The 21,648-nt window shown below is 46.5% G+C and overlaps 1 protein-coding gene across 1 annotated transcript; it reads right to left on the minus strand.

The window, feature by feature from the left end:
* Positions 1-18,728: 18,728 nt before the first annotated feature.
* Positions 18,729-19,190, minus strand: LOC109751306 (uncharacterized). The gene has a single exon (XM_020310198.1). It carries the CDS (start codon positions 19,188-19,190, stop codon positions 18,729-18,731), a length of 462 nt encoding a protein of 153 aa, XP_020165787.1.
* Positions 19,191-21,648: the final 2,458 nt, after the last annotated feature.

Below are 21,648 nucleotides of genomic sequence, written 5' to 3' on the forward strand. Positions count from 1 at the left end.
ATGTTCTCCTCGATGTTCTTGGAGATCTATCCGATGTAATCTTCTTTTGCGGTGTGTTTGTCGAGATCCGATGAATTGTGGATTTATAATCAGCTTATCTATGAATATTATTTGAATCTTCTCTGAATTCTTGTATGCATGATTTGATATCTCTATATTTCTCTTTGAATTATCGGTTTGGTTTGGCCAACTAGATTGGTTTTTCTTGCAATGGGAGAGGTGCTTAGCTTTGGGTTCAATCTTGCATGATTTCACCCAGTGACGAAGTAGGGGTAGCGAGACACGTATTGAATTGTTGCCATTGAGGATAAAAAGATGGGGTTTTCATCATATTTCTTGAGTTTATTCCTCTACATCATGTCATCTTACTTAAGGCGCTGCTCCATATTTTATAAACTTAATACTCTAGATGCATGCTGGATAGCGGTCGATGTGTGGATTAATAGTAGTAGATGTAGGCAGGAGTCGGTGTCGGTGTACAAAAGTAGGGGTCCCTTTTTGCACCACTTTACTTGCGTGCGGGCAGTCGCAGCCCCACGCCCCTGGCCACGCTTGGCGGGGCAGAGGAAGCAAAGGCACAAGACGACTAGACCAACGCCAAGCCGGAAACACAAAGAGCAGAAAGGCGAGGTGGACTCCCCCGGCAAGGCCCTTGCCGGGGCGGCCTCCACAGCCCCGCCAAGAGCCTTGCCGGGGCAACTTGCCCAACGCCAGCAGGGCTGCCACCCGTGAGCCTGAGAGTTCCAACGCCCTCGAACCACATTGGACCCAAAGCTCGGGAGGCGCCTCCGTGGTGGCATGCAGATCATTGTGAAGACCAAGAACGTGCAAGATCAGATGAGAATCAGAAGACGGAGATCCTCGGCGAGATCCTTGCCGAGGATACCCACGAGACCCCCGGCAAGCCCCTTGCCGGGGACGACCACGATGCCACGCCAAGACCCTAGCCGGGGCCCCGGCAAGACTCTTGCCGAAGACATCCGCGGGGCCGCAGCCATGCCCACATCTGCCAAGACTCCGCCGCCGTTCCCATGAAGCTGCCAGCCCACCAACTAGGCGAGCACCTGCGTGGCGATGTGCAGCCTCTAGGCCAACTCAGCAGGCACTTGCGTGGTGGCATGCAGATCTTTGTGAAGGCTCTGCCACAGCACCAACTCAGCAGCCAGCCAGCCAGCGTGGCACTACCCGCCTCGTCAGTTCGGACACTCATCGAAGCCAGGCGAGGCGGCTACAGCTGGGACGAGCTTCCTTGCCGTCCCCGATAAAGCAAGAAGGGCACGTCGACAGCGCATTAAATGCGTTTGTCCTACGGTGCCAGAGGATAGACTCGACCACTGTATGGCTTTCCAAATCCTGTGTGCCACTGTGGCTGCCCCTTTGTCTATAAAAGGAGGCCCGTGGCATACTGGGAGAGGATTCAGACTTTTTGGACCCAGCACGCCTTGTAGCTAGTCAAAGAACACCAGATAATCAGAAACCAGCAGGAGTAGGGTATTACGCATCACTTGCAACCCGAACCTGGATAATCCCCCCGCGTTGATCTCTCAATCCTGCTCTTTCCACAGCCCCGCGCCCGCCAACCATAGCAAAAGGGATTCCTCGTGATCCCGTAGGTGTCGTTTCCCCCGACATCTTTGGCGCTCCAGGTAGGGGGCGCAAGCCGTGGAAATCTGGTTTTGGAGCCGACGCAGCGACTCTTTCATGAGGATGGCTCGAAGGGAGAGGGCGACGTCGATCAACCGCCCTCTGGTGTCGTCCGCAGCCTCGACGGCCATCCGTGTGGCCCCGAAAAGCTAAGCCATGCAAAATTTTGGCTAATTTCATTTATATAAGTTTGTCCTCCCTGAAAGATCTTGTTCCTTGTATTTGAAACCTGCACGCAATGGGACCCTTCCGCTATTGGCAACGCCCTTGTCTCTGTCTCGAGTCCACTCGACAGTTCATGCGGCCACGCTGAGAACGGCAAGGTGGCCTACCCACTACCAGCAGCGCTCTTGTCCTGTTTCGAGTCCGCTTGACAGTTCAAGCGACCGGGCTGGCAGCGGCAAGGTGGCTCGCCCGGCAGCAAGCGCCCTTCCGACAGGGTGCTAAGGATCTGTCCTCAAAGCACCACGGCATGGGTTTACGCGCCGGCAGCCTTATCTCAACAAGCGTAGGGTGCAAAAATACAAAGAAATATCTAACGGGAAGATAGCATGCGTGATATTGAAGTACTGCAGGGTTATATTACATCAAATAATCGCTGCGGTTCTAACTTAAGATAAAATTGTCTTGGTCTTGAACTCGCAGCGGCGACGAGAAATGGGGTGCCTACTCCCAGCGCTGGCTCTCCACCCTCTCAACTCCATCGACGCAGTCGATGATGGCCTTGACACGCTCCTTGAGCGCCGCGAGGTCCATCCCCTCCAGCAAGCTCTCCAGTGCATCGGCGAAGTTGACGGTGGGGTTCCAGAATGCCACCTTGGTGAGCACCTTGGTCAGGGTGCCCCGGCAGAGCCTCCGGGACTCGTTGGCCAGATAAGATGCCCGGTAGGAGCGGAGTTGCTCCAGGGCTCCGAGAACGCCCTCGAAGAACAGGCTCAGTTTGGCATTGGGACTCACGTTCGGCTCCGGGGCGTACCTCACATTCGGCATCCCATGGTAGCCAGCTTCGTGGTGATCCTGCCGGCGACGTCGGTGAGGCGGCTGACCCAACGGTTTATGCCCTCCGCGTACTCCTTGTGTTCGGCGGCGTCATTCCTCCGCAACTGCCTCTCCTCCTCCACGTCCTTGGTCAGGGTCTCTTCCCAGGCCCTGACCTCTAAAAGCGTCCCCTCAAGACCCTCCAGCTTCAGCTTCAGGTCTTTGATGGAGTCGTTAACCTTCGAGAGAAGCTCGGCCTTGCCGAGGACTGCGGCCTGCACCTCCACCAAAGCGCCATTGAGAGTCTCCTTCTCCTTCGCCAGCTCCAAGACCTGTTCCTTCAGCCCATCCCGCTCCACCTCCAGCTCCTTCACCTTGCCGGCATGGACCTGGGCCTGAGCATTGAGTGCCTCCTTGTGCCTCTGCTCCAGCTCCTGGGTCCGTTGCATGGCAAGCTTCTTGACCTCCTCATCCTTGCCGCGGAGGGTGGCGGCGAGCGCCTCCTGACGAGTAGCAAGGTCCTCCTCCTGGGAGTTCAGCTTGGCCTGGTGCTGATGCCGAGCGGCCTCGTCCTTGGCAGCCTGTTCCTTCGCCGCCGCCTGGGCTTTCTCAACATTGGCCTGCAGCAGGATAAGCTCCTGTTTGCGCTCAGCCAGCAGATCTTGGGCAACCTTCAGTTCCTTGTGGGCCTGGCGGAACCAGGCCTGCATCTCGGCGACGCGCCCCGCGAGATCCGCCTCCGCCTTGTCCACCGCCGCCATCCTGGACTTTGCCTTGTCCAGGCGGGCACGGTGAAGCGCCTGGAGCTTCTAGAAGTTGGCACTCATGGCCCGAAGGAGCTCCTCCTCCTGGGAACCGCCGCCACCGGCGCTCGGTTCATCAACAACCTCAAGCCCGGCGGCGGCGAGCACCTCGTCATCGAACACCTCCCCCTCAGTGGGTGCCCTGGTGCTCGCCATCCCTGGGAGGTGGACGAACAGGTCGTCGCTCACCTTCAGGTACTTGCCCGAGCCAGAGGCAGCGGAGGAGGAAGGTTGGTTGTCAACCACCCCCTCCCCGGCAGGCCCCGTGCCGGCCTCCTCGGTAGTGGCCTTGCCGGCCTCCTCGACAGCAGCCTTGCCGGCCTCACCGGCAGGCCCCTTGGCGGCCTCTTCAGCGGCAGTCTTGGCGGCCTCCTCGGCGGCGATCTTGTCGGCCTCGGCCTCGGCGTCCCTGGCGACCTCCTCGATGACGGTGTCGATGTCCCCCCGGTCCGCCGAGGAAGGGTCTGGATACCAGGAAGGGGAATGAGGCGGAGCAAAGGTCGAGGTTTAAAAAGAAGAAGAAAGAACATGGACAGAAAGCAAATAACTCACCCACACCGGGCTGGGAAGAAGTGGCGCCCTCCCCGCCAGCATTCGTTGCCGGGGCAGAACCCCCGGCACCCAAGTTCGCCTCCTCCTCTTCCATATGCGTGGGCTTGGTGGTGGATGCCCTTGCCGGGGACGCCCCTCGGGGCGGCGTGGTCGAGAGGGGCGGCATGTTGGGGGTGGCCCTCGGCGGCTCCTCCTGCTGCCGCTCTTCTCCTACAAACCCGGCAAGATCAGCGTCAAAGATTCACACCCCAAAGTTCGTCAATGGAGGAGTAAGTGATGAGCTTACGTTGGGGACTGAAGTGGGGGCTACGCCGGGGGCTGCTGTCCACCAGCAACGGCGTATGCGAAGTACCCGCCGGGGGCTTGTCGCCCGTCAAGGCCTTGGCCCTCTTCGCCACCCTCTGGGCCAGTGTCTCCATGTCCCTGTGAAGATAACACCAAATCAAAGAAGGATAACATTGGAGTGACGTCAGGAGATGACGCGGGGGGCGAAATACTTACTCTTCCTCCACCTCCTCCTCCACTAGCTTCCTCTTCCTCGCCGGGCTGAAAGATCCGAGGTCAAACTCGGCCTCCAAGGTGCTGCCCGAAGGGGAAGGAGATGGGGTCCAGTACAGCTTGGACGAGGAGGAAGCAGTCGCCTTCCTCTTCGCCACCGCCGCCTTCGCCGCCTTCGTCACTGCCGCGGCCTTCATCGCCCTCGTCTCACGCACGAGCTGCTCCTGGGGTGGCTGCCGCTGTGTGATCCTGTTGGGCCGGACCGGCTCACCAGAGCTGGCCCGCCTCAGGACGCGCTGCCTCCCCGCGACCGGGGGGTCGTTCACCTCGACCTCCTCTGCGGACGACTCGTCGCCTGCATCTTCAACAAGGGGGGCTCGGCGTTGGCGCCACTAGCCTCCCCGGCAGACTCCGCCCACTGGGCGAGCTCCCTCTCCTCCGCGGCCGCGTCGGCCTCGTCCTCCACGTCACCAGCGCTGCCGGCCTCCCTGGCGAGCGCCGCCTCCGCCGCCCTGGCGGCGATGTAGTCCAGCTCCGCCTGGGTGGTGTCCTGGATGAGCAGCGGCTCGTCGTGGACGTAAGCCTCCGACAAAGTGTCGAAGAACTCCTGCACTTAATCCGCTGGCTGCTCGGCCCAGGATGGGTCAAGGCTGTGCGCGTTGAAGTCCGGCATCATGGCAATGATGGCGGACTGGCGAGAGTTCTTGCTCAGCGGGACCACTCCCGCCGGCAACCCAAACAGGGGCCCCTTGCCGGCCTTGCCGGCCTTCGTGGCCTTGCCACTCCTCTCCGCCCTACCGTCGCTGTCCACGTCGAGCTGGAAGAGCCTTTGACAAAAATGGGCATGCCCCATCACCGTGAAGTTATGCTTCAGGCCAGGGCGGAGCCTCATGAAGTCGGCCGCATTCCTGAAGTCCCATGCCGGCCTCCCCTTGTAGTGTAGCGGGGCGATTCGGCGACGGATGAAGTCCGCCCCAATCATCTCGAGGGTGAGCCCGGCCATGGTGAGGCAATGAATCCTGGTGGTGGCGATCGAGAGCTTCTTGTCGTTGACGTCGAGGTCGCTCCAGTCCTGGCGGTGGGTCGGCGGGCTCTGACGGACCCAGCAGAACTCCGGCGGGTCCTTCTCCTCGATCTAGCACCACCGGCCCCGCCACTCCTCCCACCTCTCCTTCTAGGCACCCTCCGGGTATGTGCCTTTCTCCTGGGTCCTCGGTATCCAGGCGATGCTCCCAGAGATGGCGCCCCCTGGTTGGATGCGAGGGTAGAAGTAGTGGCGGAAGAGCGCCATGCTGGGGAGCACCCCGGCAAAGCCCTCGCAGAGGTGGGCAAAGAGAGCCAGGCATGCCACTTCATTCGGCGTGAGATCCAAAAGATGGAAGTCGTAGGTGTGCATGACGTCGTTGAAGAAGTCAGACAAAGGGGGGCAGAGCCGGAAAGAGAAGAAATCGACGAAGAAGGGGTACCGATTTGGGCCGTCCTTGGCAAAATCGGCGGGGGCGACGCGCATGGCAGGGTGCCCCGTCGTCTTCCTCCCCCATAGGGGCAAGAAGAGGTTCTTGAGGTGGAATGCATCGACCATCGACGGGAAGTAGGCGAGCTGCGTCCGCCGCACTGCCGACTCGCTCTCCGGCGCCTCTTTCTCCCCGGCATCCTTCGCCCCTGCTGGTTTTGGGCACCATGGCAGCTGGAAGGGGGCGAAGGATCAAGAGCAATGGGGCGGCGGCAGCAAGCAGAGGCAGGAACTTTGAATCTTTCTCCTGAGGAAGAAGAGAGGAACGGCGGTTCCGAGATTGGAAGAGGCGCAGAGGGTAAATGAGCAGCGCGCCTGCGGGTTTTCCTTTTTTATGGGGAAGGCGCGGGCCGCCTCTTTACCATTTACTACGATGTGACGCATGAGGGCAGCAACCGCCCCACGCATGACCCCCACGTCGCGCATTCAACGCGGGTCATGGGGAAGCACAACGAGCGAGGGAGTTACTGCGGTAAAAACTCCGCCACACGCGCGCCCGCGCACCGTTCTGGGCCTGGCCCAATAACGCCCCGTGCTTATATGTCGCCCAGTCCCGGGGCTCCTGTTAGTGTACAAAAGTAGGGGTCCCTTTTTGCACCCCTTTACTTGTGCGCGGACAGTCGCAGCCCCACGCCCCTGGCCACGCTTGGCGGGGCAGAGGACGCAAAGGCACAAGACTACTAGACAACCGCCAAGCCAGAAACACAAAGAGCAGAAGGGCGAGGTGGACTCCCCCGGCAAGGCCTTTGCCAGGGCGTTCTCCACAGCCCCGGCAAGAGCCTTGCCGGGGCAACTTGCCCAACGCCAGCAGGGCTGCCACCCTTGAGCTTGAGAGTTCCGACGCCGTCGAACCACATTGGAACCAAAGCTCGGGAGGCGCCTCCGTGGTGGCATGCAGATCTTTGTGAAGACCAAGAATGTGCAAGATCAGATGAGAATCAGAAGATGGAGATCCTCGGCGAGATCCTTGCCGAGGATACCCACGAGACCCCCAGCAAGCCCCTTGCCGGGGACGACCACGATGCCACGGCAAGACCCTTGCCGGGGCCCCGGCAAGACTCTTGCCGAAGACATCCGCGGGGCCGCAGCCAGGCCCACATCTGCCAAGACTCTGCCGCCGTTCCCATGCAGCTGCCAGCCCACCAACTAGGCGAGCACTTGCGTGGCGACGTGCGGCCTCTAGGCCAACTCAGCAAGCACCTGCGTGGTGGCATGTAGATCTTCGTGAAGGCTCTGCCACCGCACCAACTCAGCAACCAGCCAGCGTGGCAGTACCCGCCTCGTCAGTTCAGACGCGCGTCGAAGCCAGGCGAGGCGACGACAGCTGGGACGAGCTTCCTTGTCGTCCCCGATAAAGCAAGAAGGGCACGTCGGCAGCGCATTAAATGTGTTTGTCCTACGGTGCCAGAGGACAGAGTCGAGCACTGTATAGCTTTCCACCTCCTGTGTGCCACTGTGGCAGCCCCTTTCTCTATAAAAGGAGGCCCGCGGCGTACTGGGAGAGGATTTGGACTTTTTGGACCCTGCACGCCTTGTAGATAGTCCAAGAACACCAGATAAACAGAAACCAATAGGAGTAGGGTATTACGCATCACTTGCGGCCCGAACCTGGATAATCCCCCCGCGTTGATCTCTCAATCCCGCTCTTTCCACAGCCTCGTGCCCGCCAACCGTAGCAAAAGGGATTCCTCGTGATCCCGTAGGTGTTGTTTCCCCCAACAGTCGGTCTACTTGACACAGACGTGATGCCTATATTGCATAATCATTGCCTTGGATATCGTCATAACTTTGCACTTTTCTATCAATTGCTCAACAGTAATTTGTTCACCCACCATATTATTTGCCTTCATGAGAGAAGCCTCTAGTGAAACCTATGGCCCTCGGGTCTATTTTCCATCATATTAGTTTCCGATCTACTATTTTGCAATCTTTTATTTGCAGATCTATAAACCAAAAAACCCAAAAATATTTAATCTTTTGTTTAGTTTTATCTATCTCTATCAGATCTCACCTTCGCGAGTGACCGTGAAGGGATTGGCAACCCCTTTATCACGTTGGGTGCATGTGTTTGATTTTTCTGCAGGTGCATCTATTGGGGACTTGCGCGTTTCTCCTACTGGATTGATACATTGGTTCTTAACTGAGGGAAATACTTATCTCTACTGTGCTGCATCACCCTTTCCTCTTCAAGGGAAAAACCAACACAAGCTCAAGAAGTAGCAGCCTCCCTTGGCTCAGTGATGTAGAAGCACTCCTTCAGCCACATCCGGACAGTGTCGACGAAGTGGCCGACCGGCCACTGGACCCGTGTCAGCTTGCGCGTCATGGCCCCACCGCAGTCTGCGTGCTCGCCGCCGACCACCTTCGGCTTCACGTTGAACACTTTCAGCCATAAGCCAAAGTGCGGCTGGACCCGGAGGAGCACTTTAGAGACGACGATGAAGGTCAAAATGTGGAGGTGGGAGTTGGGGGCTAGATCGTGGAAATCCAACCCATAGTAGAACATTAGCCCCCACACAAAGGGGTGCAGGGGAAATCCAAGCCCCCTAAGGAAATGGGGGAGAAAAACTACCCTTTCGCCCGGCTTAGGCGTAGGGATGATCTGGCCCTCTTCAGGGGCTCGATGGGCGACGTTGGCCGGCAAGTAACCGGCCTCCTTCAGCTTCAGAATATCTTCGTTGGTGACGGAGGAGGCCTCCCACTTCCCATTGGCGCCAGATCCGGCCATGGTCGAAGGAGGTGAAGTGGGATTGGTTACGGAAGCAGAGAGAAAGGGCGCTAGAGCTCCGAAGGACCGCGAGTGCAGAAGGAAGGAGAAGGCTTGGGATGCAGACTATAGCGGCCCCCCTTTATACACTGTGGGCAGGCCAGAGATCCCTTTTTTCATGCCGTTGGCCTCTCCACTTCCCGATATCTCCGCAACGTTATGAGCGGGGAGGGGAATCGAAATCATTAACCATATTCCCCAAAAGGCGGGACACGATCTTCACTTTGAGGGGACGTGTCAATCATGGTGTCAGCCTCGAGAAATAGTAACTGCTTGGTGTTATGGCCGGAAGAGACTCTTCATTGAAGGAGAAAAAGTTGTCACATAAAGGCACTATTTGCGCTTGAGCGATATTTTTATTATTACCTTCGGTGTTAAGTAAAACTGCTGTTTCAGATTCCGAACATCACTTGGTACCGAACAAGGGGGAGACTTGTTGAGGAACTTGCCTCGCAAACCGAATACTAGTTGGATGAATGGAGACCAGATACAAGTCTCGGCGTTGGAGGCAAGTTCGGGGGCTACTGAGGGAGTCATGGACTAAGGGGTCCTCGAGGCGATGGCCCATTATACCTGGGCCGGACTGGTGCAACCGTACTATGACAGGAGATCTATGAAGCCGTGGTGTGCCCTCCAATTCAAGAAGGCGTATGATCTCTTTGTTTTCTAATTGTAATCTATCTTTGGTAACCGTAACCCTATCGATGTCTATATAAGCCGAGGGTTGTAGTCATTAGAGGCAGAGCTATCTTCATCGTCGTAGCCTAGGGTTTAGCTCATGCTGATCTCGAGGTAGATCTACTCTGTAAACCACGTTATACAATCAATACAATCAAGCAGGATGTAGGGTTTTAGCTCTTTGAGAGGGCCCAAACCTAGGTAAACACTATGTTCGTTGTTCCTTGTTACCCATCGATCCTAGATCCATAGCTCGGGACCATCTACCCCGAGGTTTGCCGGTTTTGACACCGACACCTGTTGTCTCAGTTAAAATAGGAGTTCATTGCTATCATGGTTTATGTGAGTTAGGTGCTAGCACCCGCTGAAAAAGACGACATAAATGTTACTATTAAACTTGCTAATAGAGACACCATCACACCACTTGGGATTGTTAGAGATGTTGAAGTCTTGTGTGGGAAAATAAAATACCCTACTGATTTCCTAGTTCTTGGTTCCCCACAAGATGACTTTTGTCTCATTATCTTCGGTAGACCTTTCTTGAACACTGTCAATGCTACAATAGATTGCCATAAAGAAACTACCCGTGTTAGCTTTACTGATAAGTCTCATGAGTTTAATTTCTCTAAGTTTAGTACACAACCTCATAAGAAAGAATTACCTAGTAAGGATGAAATAATTGGTCTTGCTTCTATTGCTATGCCCCCTACTGATCCACTAGAACAATATTTGCTAGACCATGGAAATGATATGCACTTGTGTGAAAGAAATGAAATAGATAAAATATTCTTTGAACCACAACCTCTCCTTAAACACAATTTGCCTATTGAAAGTCTAGGAGGTCCTCCTCCACCTAAAGGTGATCATGTGTTTGAATTAAAACAATTGCCAGACACCTTGAAGTATGCTTATCTTGATGAGAAAAAGATATATCCTGTTATTATTAGTGCTAACCTTCCAGAACATGAAGAAGAGAGATTATTAAAAATTCTGAAGAAGCACCGTGCTGCTATTGGATATACTCTTGATGATCTTAAGGGCATTAGTCCCACTCTATGCCAGCACAAGATTAATATGGAACCTGATGCTAAACCCGTTGTTGATCACCAAAGACGTTTAAATCCTAAGATGAAAGAAGTGATAAGAACTGAAATACTAAAACTTCTGGAAGCATGTATAATCTATCTGATAGCTGATAGTAGATGGGTAAGTCATGTTCATTATATCCCTAAGAAGGGAGGTATTACTGTTGTTCCTAATGATAAAAATGAAGTTATCCCACAAAGAATTGTTACTGGCTATAGAATGGTAATTGGTTTTAGAAAATTAAATAAAGCTACTAGAAGGTCATCACCCTATGCCTTTTATTGATCAAATGTTAGAAATATTATCTAAGCACACACACTTTTGTTTTCTTGATGGATATTCTGATTTTTTTTTCTCAAATACCTGTTTCACAACATGATCCAGAGAAAACCACTTTTACTTGTTCGTTTGGAACCTATGATTATAAACGTATGCCTTTTGGTTTATGCAATGCACCTGCTACCTTTCAGAGATGTATGACTACTATATTCTCTAATTTTTGTGAAAAGATAGTTGAGGTTTTCATGGATGATTTTTCTGTTTACGGAACTTCTTTTGATGATTGCTTCAGCAACCTTGATCGAGTTTTGCAGAGATGTGAACAAACTAATCTTGTATTGAGTTGGGAGAAGTGCCACTTTATGGTTAATGAAGGTATTGTCTTGGGGCATAAAATTTCTGAATGAGGTATTGAGGTGGATAAAGCTGAAGTTGATGCAATTGAGAAAATGCCATGTCCTAAAGATATTAAAGGTATTCGTAGTTTCCTTGGTCATGCTAGTTTCTATAGGAGGTTTATTAAGACTTATCTAAAATATCTAGGCCTCTCAAAAAACCTTTTACAAAAGGATGTTCCATTTGTTTTTATGATGATTGTGTAGAAGCCTTTGAGACACTTAAGAAAGCCTTAATTTCTGCACCTATTGTTCAACCACCTGATTGGAACTTGCCTTTTGCAATTATGTGTGATGCTAGTGATTATGCTGTTGATGTTGTTCTAGGACAAAGAGTTGATAAGAAATTAAATGTTATCCATTATGCTAGCAAAACTCTAGATAGTGCCCAAAGAAATTATGCTACTACTGAAAAAGAATTTTTAGCAGTTGTGTTTGCTTGTGATAAATTCAGATCTTACATTGTTGATTCCAAAGTAATTGTTGACACCGATCATGTTGCTACAAAATATCTTATGGAAAAGAAAGATGCTAAACCTAGACTCATTAGGTGGGTTCTCTTGCTAAAAGAATTTTATTTACATGTCATTGATAGGAAAGGAGCTGACCCCGTAGTTGATAACTTGTCTACCTTAGAAAATATTCTTGATGACCCACTACCTATTGATGATAGCTTTCCTGATGAACAACTAGCTGTAATAAATGCTTCCCATAATACTCCTCGGTATGCTGACTATGCTAATTATATTGTTGCTAAATTTATACCACCTAGTTTCACATACCAACAAAAGAAAAAATTCTTCTATGATTTAAGACATTACTTTTGGGATGACCCACATCTTTATAAAGAAGGAGTAGATAGTATTATTAGACATTGTGTACCTGAGCATGAACATGAACAAATCCTACGAAAATGTCACTCTGAAGCTTATGGAGGACATCATGCGGAAGATAGAACTACTCACAAGGTATTGCAATCTGGTTTTTATTGTCCTACTCTTTTCAAAGATGACCATAAGTTTGCCTTGTCTTGTGATGAATGTCAAAGAATAGGTAATATCTGTAAGTGTCAAGAAATGCCTATGAATTATTCACTTGTTTTTGAACCATTTGATGTTTGGGGTTTTGATTACATGGGACCTTTTCCTTCCTCTAAGGGGTATACACATATTTAGGTTGCTGTTGATTATGTTACTAAGTGGGTAGAAGCTATTCCAACTAGTAGTGCTGATCATAACACCTCCATTAAAATGCTTAGAAGTTGTTTTCCCAAGGTTTGGAGTCCCTAGATATTTAATGGCTGATGGTGGTTCACACTTCATTCATGGTGCGTTCCTTAAAATGCTTGCTAAATATGATGTTAACAATAGAATTGCTTCACCCTATCATCCTCAATCTAGTGGTCAAGTTGAACTTAGCAATAGATAATTATAATTAATATTACAAAAAAATTGTCAATAGGTACCCAAAGAATTGGTCTAAGAAACTAGATGATGCACTTTGGTCCTGCGAAACAACTTATAAAAATCGTATGGGTATGTCTCCATATACAATTGTTTATGGAAAAGCTTGTCATTTGCCTATTAAGTTAGAACATAAAAAATATTGGGAAATTAAAGAACTCAATTATGACTTCAAACTTGCCGGTGAAAAGAGGAGGTTATTTGATATTAGCTCACTAGATGAATGGATAGCCCAAGCTTATGAAAATGCCAAACTATTCAAAGAAAAAGTTAAAAGGTGGCATGACAAAATAATCCAAAAGCGGAATTTCAAAGTTCGTGAATATGTTCTTTTGTACAACTCTTGTTTTAGACTTTTTGCAGGAAAGCTTCTTTCCAAATGGGAAGGACCATATATTATCGAAGAGGTATATCGTTCTAGAGCCATTAAGATCAATAATGCCGAAGGCACTAACCAAAGGTGGTCAATGGGCAAAGAATTAAGCACTATATCTCAGGTACGCCTATTAATGTTGAAACCAATATGATGTTGATGTTGTTCTAGGACAAAGAGTTGATAAGAAATTAAATGTTATCCATTATGCTAGCAAAACTCTAGATTGTGCCCAAAGAAATTATGCTACTACTGAAAAAGAATTTTTAGCAGTTGTGTTTGCTTGTGATAAATTCAGATCTTACATTGTTGATTCCAAAGTAATTGTTCACACCGATCATGTTGCTACAAAATATCTTATAAAAAAGAAAGATGCTAAACCTAGACTCATTAGGTGGGTTCTCTTGCTATAAGAATTTTATTTACATATCAATGGTAGGAAAGGAGCTAAGAACCCCGTAGTTGATAACTTGTCTATGTTAGAAAATATTCTTAATGACCCACTACATAGTGATGATAGCTTTCCTGATGAACAACTAGATGTAATAAATGCTTCCCATAATACTCCTCGGTATGCTGACTATGCTAATTATATTGTTGCTAAATTTATACCACCTAGTTTCACATACCAACAAAAGAAAAAAAATCTTCTATGATTTAAGACATTACTTTTGGGATGACCCACATCTTTATAAATAAGGAGTAGATAGTATTATTAGACATTGTGTACCTGAGCATGAACATGAACAAATCCTACGAAAATGTCACTTTGAAGCTTATGGAGGACATCATGCGGAAGATAGAACTACTCACAAGGTACTGCAATCTGGTTTTTATTGTCCAACTCTTTTCAAAGATGCCCGTAAGTTTGTCTTGTCTTGTGATGAATGTCAAAGAATAGGTAATATCTGTAAGTGTCAAGAAATGCCTATGAATTATTCACTTGTTTTTGAACCATTTGATGTTTGGGGTTTTGATTACATGGGACCTTTTCCTTCCTCTAAGGGGTATACACATATTTAGGTTGCTATTGATTTAGTTACTAAGTGGGTAGAAGCTATTCCAACTAGTAGTGCTGATCATAACACCTCCATTAAAATGCTTAAAGAAGTTATTTTCCCAAGGTTTGGAGTCCCTAGATATTTAATGGCTAATGGTGGTTCACACTTCAGTCATGGTGCGTTCCTTAAAATGCTTGCTAAATATGATGTTAACAATAGAATTGCTTCACCCTATCATCCTCAATCTAGTGGTCAAGTTGAACTTAGCAATAGATAATTTTAATTAATATTACAAAAAATTGTCAATAGGTACCCAAAGAATTGGTCTAAGAAACTAGATGATGCACTTTGGTCCTACAAAACAACTTATAAAAATCGTATGGGTATATCTCCATATACGATTGTTTATGGAAAAGCTTGTCATTTCCCTCTTGAGTTAGAACATAAATAATATTGGGCAATTAAAGAACTCAATTATGACTTCAAACTTGCTGGTGAAAAGAGGAGGTTATTTGATATTAGCTCACTAGATGAATGGATAACCCAAGCTTATGAAAATGCCAAACTATTCAAAGAAAAAGTTAAAAGGTGCTATGACAAAATAATCCAAAAGCGGAATTTCAAAGTTGGTGAATATGTTCTTTTGTACAACTCTCGTTTTAGACTTTTTGCAGGAAAGCTTCTTTCCAAATGGGAAGGACCATATATTATCGAAGAGGTTAATCGTTCTGGAGCCATTAAGATCAATAATGCCGAAGGCACTAACCGAAGGTGGTCAATGGGCAAAGAATTAAGCACTATATCTCAGGTACACCTATTAATGTTGAAACCAATATTATCCAAACCATGACACCAGAGGAACACATAAAACGAACCTTCCAAAACACTCCAGAGCCCTGAAAAAGAGGAGGTACGTGATACGGTAAGTAAACGGACTCCAAAAAATCTGCAAACATATTTTCTGTTAGTTTTGGAATATTAGTAAAAATAGGAAAGTAAGAAACAACCAGGAAGGCAACCGAGGTGACCATGATACACCAGGGCGCGTCTGCCCTTCCTGGCGCGCCCTGGTGGGTTGTGGTCCCCTCGGGCACCTTCCTGACTCCGTTTTCCTTCCATATGCTTGTTTCCCAAGGTAAAACATCTTTATATATACCCCCGGACGATTTGACCACCGCATCGCAGAAAAATCCTCTGTTCTTGTTTCGTGCTATTTTCCTGTCAGATCTAGATCGCCATGGCTCCTCCAAGCTCCTCCAAGGACAAGTTCTTCGAGAAGGTCATCAACACGTACTTGTCGGAGGTGATGAAGCACCCTCAAGCCATTGAGATGCGTGAGGTGGTGCTCCACATCCGGGATGTTCAGGGGCCCAAGAGGACGGGGAGCATGGAGGCCAGGCTTGAGGCGGTGGAACAAGACATCTTCAAGTGCCAAGGGATGGTGGAGCATGGACTCAGCGCCAATCACGGAATTCACCCGTGATCACATGGTGGATGGCCGATCTATGAAGGACATCGTCTTCACCTTCAATGAGCAAATTAATTTTCTGCAGGGCCAAATCTATGATCTTCAAAACCAAGTTTTTGAGTATGAAGCAAGGTTTAAGGGTATGAGTTTAGCTGCCAGGACTCGGGAGACTCGTGCATCCTCTTTTGATGGTGAGCCCCTGCCCTGGAAGCCGGAGGACAAACTTACTACCTCATCACCACTACCATCATCATCTTCCTCACCAAAGGAGACTTGAGTACACGGGTATGGGCACTCCCCTTGGTTTGTGCCAAGCTTGGGGGAGATGCCCCGGTATCGTATCACCATCACTTTTATTACCTTTACCTATTTTTAGTTCGATCCTTAGTTATTTCATGAGTTAGTTGAATAAAAGTTTAGTATGATCTATTTTCGAGTGCTAGTTTCGTGATCTATCAATCTATGTAATCGAGTGAGAGTTATATAATAAAGTTTAGTTTGAGTTTTTGCTTCTTTACTTTTATGTTTCAATCAAAATAAAAGAAAATAATGAAAAATATCATATGCTAATCTTATGGTAAGTAATGACATCACATAAGGAAAAGTACAAGTGGTAAAATGTGTTGAAAGTTGACAAACATAGCATTGGTCAATGATGCAGTTCATGAAAGAATTAATCAGGGAAGTGAATATTCACATGTAAATACACTATCTTGGACATATTTTATGATTATGAGTCCCCATTAAATATTATATGCCAAAATTGTTGACGTTGGACAAGGAAGACGATGTAATGATTTATGTTTGTTCATATTAAAATTGAAGTTATATTGTCATAGATCCTTCAACATGTGGTGCTTGCTCAATATCTTTGCTAGCCAAAAATTCCGTTCTAAGTAGAGATACTACTTGTGCATCCAAAAACCTTAAACCCAAACTCATGTTTTGAGAGTCCACCATACCCACCTATGGATTGAGTAAGATCCTTCAAGTATGTTGTCATCGGTACAAAAAGGCAATAAAAATTGCTTCTAAATTTGTTTCATCATTTAGTGTAAGAGAAATTAAGCGTTGTACGAACTTGTGATGGCAAAGTAGTAAAAGCGACGGGCTGCATAATAAAGGTTGCTATCATAAGGGGCAATATAATGTGACGTTCTTTTGCATTAACAGATTGTGCATACACACCGAAAAGCGCATGGCAACCTCTGCTTCCCTCTGCGAAGGGCCTATCTTTTACTTTATGTACTTACTTTTCATGCAAGAGTCAAAGTATTCTTCTCTATTCCTTTTTTTATTTTCTATTTTTGCAAGCATCATGTGGTGGGGAAAGATCTAGGCACATATACCCAGTTGGATATGAGTGAGCATGAGTTATTATTGTTGGCATCACCCTTGAGGGTGAATAAGTTGGGAGGCGAAACTATAAGCCCCTATCTTTCTATGTGTCCGGTTGAAACTTTTTGCTCATGTGTATGCGGTGAGTGTTAGCAATCATAGAAGATTAAATGATGGTTGAGTATGTGAACTTGCCAAAAGGCTCCGATACGAGACCCTTCCTCAAAATATGATGAATTGTAGTTGCAAAGTTGACTGAGAACATAGTTTGTTGGTTTTCAACAGAGTTTATGCTTTTTACTTCGATGTTGTGATGAATTGTTACTTGTTCATGAGAAGCTTTATGATAAAGTTTGTTGTTGTTATAATAATAAGCATGATGCTACTATGTCAGTATTTTGTTTTTATCGACACCTCTCTCTCTAAACATGTGGACATGATTTTTGATATCAGCTTTCGCTTGAGGACAAGCGAGGTCTCAGCTTGGGAGAGTTGAGACGCCCATTTTGCATCACACTGTTATTTATAATGTTTTTATGCATAATAATGATTTATGGAGTAATTCTAATGGCTTTTCTCTCAAATATGCAAGGTTTACACAAAGAGGAAGAATACCGGCAACTGGAATTCTGGACTTGAAAAAGCTATGTCAGGGATACCTATTTTGCACATCTCCAAATGAGCTGAAAATTTACGGAGAATTATTCTGGAATAAAAATACTTGAGCAAATAACTACCGGAGGGGGGCCACCTCGTGACCACAAGACATGTGGCCAAGCCAGCCCACCTCTGGTGCCCATCTTCTGGTACATAAGGTCTTTTGACCTAGAAAAATAAGGAGAGGACTTTCAGGACGGAGCGCCGCCGTCTCGAGGTAGAACTTGGGCATGAGCACTTTTGCCCTTTGGTGGAGCGATTATGTCGGGGGAACTTCCCTCCCGGAGGGGGAAATCAAAGCCATCGTCAACACCAACAACCCTCTCATCTTTGGGAGGCCAATATCCATCAACATCTTCAACAACACCATCTCCTCTCAAACCACTAGTTCATCTCTTGTGTTCAATCTTTGTACCGGAACTTCAGATTGGTACCTGTGGATGACTAGTAGTGTTGATTACATCTTGTAGTTGATTACTATATTGTTTATTTGGTGGAAGATTATATTTTCAGATCCATTATGCTATTTAATACCCCTCTGATCTTGAGCATGAATATCATTTGTGAGTAGTTACTTTTGTTCTTGAGGTCACGGGAGAAGTCATGTTTAATGCTATGGTTAGATTTTATCTTAATACTTTTTCTCGTACTTGCGGATGCTTGCGAGGAGGTTAATCATAAGTGGGAGGCTTGTTCAAGTAAGAACAACACTCAAGCACCGGTCCACCCACATATCAAATTATCAAAGTAGCAAACGCAAATCAAACCAACATGATGAAAGTGGCTAGATGAAATTCCCGTCTGCCCTCAAGAACGCTTTGCTTATTATAAGAGACCATTTTGGCATGTCCTTTGCCACAAAAGGATTGGGCTACATTGCTGTACTTTATTTACCATTACCATTACTTGCTTGTTACAAATTATCTTGCTATCAAACTACCTATTACGACAATTTCAGTGCTTGCGGAAATTACATTGCTGAAAACCACTTGTCATTTCCTTCTGCTCCTCGTTGGGTTTGACACTCTTATCGAAAGCACTACGATTGATCCAATATACTTGTGGGTCATCAGGACCGAGATAAGATAGGTGAAGGAAATAAAAGTGATGGTGATACGATACCGGGGCACCTCCCCCAAGCTTGGCACAAGCCAATGGGAGTGCCCATAATCGTGTGTTTAAGTCTCCTTCTTTGGTGATCGTGGTGGTGTTGAGGTGGTAGGCTTGTCCTACGGCTACCATGGCAGGAGTGCACCATCATAAGAGAATGCACGAGCCACCTGAGTCCTGAAACTTGCAGCTAAACTCATACCTTTAAACCTTGCTTCGTCGTACTCAAAAAATTTATTTTGAAGATCATAGATTTGGCTTTGCAGAAAATTCTTTTGCTCATTGAATGTAAAGACGATGTCCTTCATAGACTGGCCATCCACCATGTGATCACGGGTGAATTCCGTCATCATGGAGTGATTGGCACTGAGTCCATGCTCTACCATCCCTTGGCACTTGAAGATCTCCTGCTCCACCGCCTCGAGCTTGGCCTCCACGCTTCCCGTCTTCTTGGGCCCTTGAACATCCCAGATGTGGAGCATCCCCTCACGCATCTCAATGGATTGAGGGTGCTTCAACACCTCCGGTAGGTAGGGGTTGATGACCTTCTTGAAGAACTTGTCCTTCGAAGAGCTTGGTGCAGCCATGGCGATCTAGATCTATCAGAAAAACAGCCCCAAACAAGACGGGGGATTTGACGATACGGTGGTCAAATCATCCAGGGGTATATATAAAGAATTTTTATCTTGGGAAACAAGTATACGGAAGGAAAACGACACCTGGGTTGACTTCCCGGTTGTTTCTTATTTTTCTATTTTTTTTCTAATATTCCAAAACTGACAAAAATATTTTTGCGGAATTTTTGGAGTCGGTTTACTTACCGTATCACGTACCTCTTCCTTTTCAGGGTTCTAGGGTGGTCTGGAAGGTTCCTTTTATGTATTCCTCTGGCATCATGGTTTGAATAATTTTAGTTTCAACATTAATTGGTGTACCTGAAATATAGTGCTTAATTCTTTGCCCATTGACCACCTTCGGATTAGTGCCTTCGGCATTATTGATTTTAATAGCTCCGGAGCGATAAACTTCTTCGACGATATATGGTCCTTCCCACTTGGAGAGAAGTTTTCCTGTAAAAAATCAAAAACGAGAATTGTATAATAGAACATATTCAACAACTTTGAATTACCGCTTTTGGATTCTTTTGACTTTTTCTTTAAATAGTTTGGCATTTTCATAAGCTTGGGTTCTCCATTAATATAGTGAGGTAATATCAAATAACCTCTTTTCACCGGCAAGTTTAAAATCATAGTTGAGTTCCTTAATTGCCCAATATGCTTTATGCTCTAACTCAAGAGGCAACTGACATGCTTTTCCATAAACCATTTTGTATGAAGACATACCCATAGGATTTTTATAAGCAGTTCTATAAGCCCATAGGGCATCATCAAGTTTTTCAGACCAATTTTCCTAGATCTGTTAAGAGTCTTTTGTAATATCAACTTTATTTATCTATTGCTAAGTTAAACTCGACCACTAGATTAAGGATGATAAGGAGATGCAATTCTATGCTTGACGTCATATTTAGCAAGCAATTTACGAAAAGCACCATGAATAAAATGTGAAACACCATCAGACATTAAATATCCGGGGACTCCAAACCCAGGGAAAATAACTTCTTTCAACATTTTAATGGAGGTGTTATGATCAGCACTGCTAATTTGAATAACTTCTACCCACTTAGTGACATAATCAACAGCAACCAAAATATGTGTATACTCATTAGAGGAAGGAAAAGGTCCCATATAATCAAAGCCCCAAACATCAAATGGTTCAATAACAAGTGAATAATTCATAGGCATTTCCTGACGTTTACCAATATTACCAATTCTTTGGCATTCATCACAAGTTGAGACAAATTTACGAGCATCTTTGAAAAGAGTAGGCCAATAAAACCAGATTGTAATACCTTGTGCATAGTTCTATCTCCCGCATGATGTCCTCTGTAGGCTTCAGAGTGACATTTTTGTAGGACTTGTTCCTGTTCATGCTCAGGTACACAACGTCTAATAATACCATCTACTCCTTTATAAGATGTGGGTCATCCCAAAAGTAATGTCTTCAATCATAGAAGAATTTTTTCTTTTGTTGATATGTGAAACTAGGTGGTATAAATTTAGCAACAATATAATTAGCATAGTCTGCATACCAAGGATTGTTATGAGATGCATTTATGACAGCTAATTGTTCATTAGAGAAGCTATCATCAATAGGTAGTGGGTCATCAAGAATGTTTTCTAACCTAGGCAAGTTATCAGCTGCGGGGTTCTCGGCTCCTTTCCTATCAATGATGTGCAAGTCAAACTCCTAATGAGTCTAGGTTTAGCATCTTTATTTTCCATAAGATATTTTATAGCAGCATGATCGGTGTGAACAATTACTTTAGAATCAACTATGTAAGATCTGAATTTATCACAAGCAAGCACAACTGCTAGAAATTCTTTTTCAATAGTAGCATAATTTCTTTGGGCACTGTCTAGAGTTTTACTAGCATAATGGATCACATTTAATTTTTTATCAACTCTTTGTCCTAGAACAGCACCAACAACATAATCACTAGCATCTCACATGATTTCAAAAGGCAAGTTCCAATCAAGCGGTTGATTAATAGGTGCAGAAGTTAAGGCTTTCTTAAGTGTTTCGAAGGCTTCTACACAATCATCATAAAAAACAAATGGAACATCCTTTTGTAAGAGACTGGTAAGAGGCCTGGAAATTTTAGAGAAGTCTTTAATAAATCTGCTATAGAAACCAGCATGACCAAGAAAATTTCTTATACCTTTAATATCTTTAGGGAACGACATTTTCTCAATTGCATCAACTTTAGCTTTATCCACCTCAATACCTCGTCCAGAAATTTTGTGCCCCAACACAATACCGTCATTCACCATAAAGTGGCACTTCTCCATATTCAAGACAAGATTAATTTGTTCATATCTCTACAAAACTTGATCAAGGTTGCTTAAGCAATCATCAAAAGATGTTCCGTAAACGAAAAAATCATCCATGAGAACCTCAATAATCTTTTCACAGAAGTCAGAGAAT

Source organism: Aegilops tauschii, chromosome 3 (genome assembly GCF_002575655.3).
Source record: "Aegilops tauschii subsp. strangulata cultivar AL8/78 chromosome 3, Aet v6.0, whole genome shotgun sequence".
NCBI lineage: Eukaryota > Viridiplantae > Streptophyta > Magnoliopsida > Poales > Poaceae > Aegilops > Aegilops tauschii.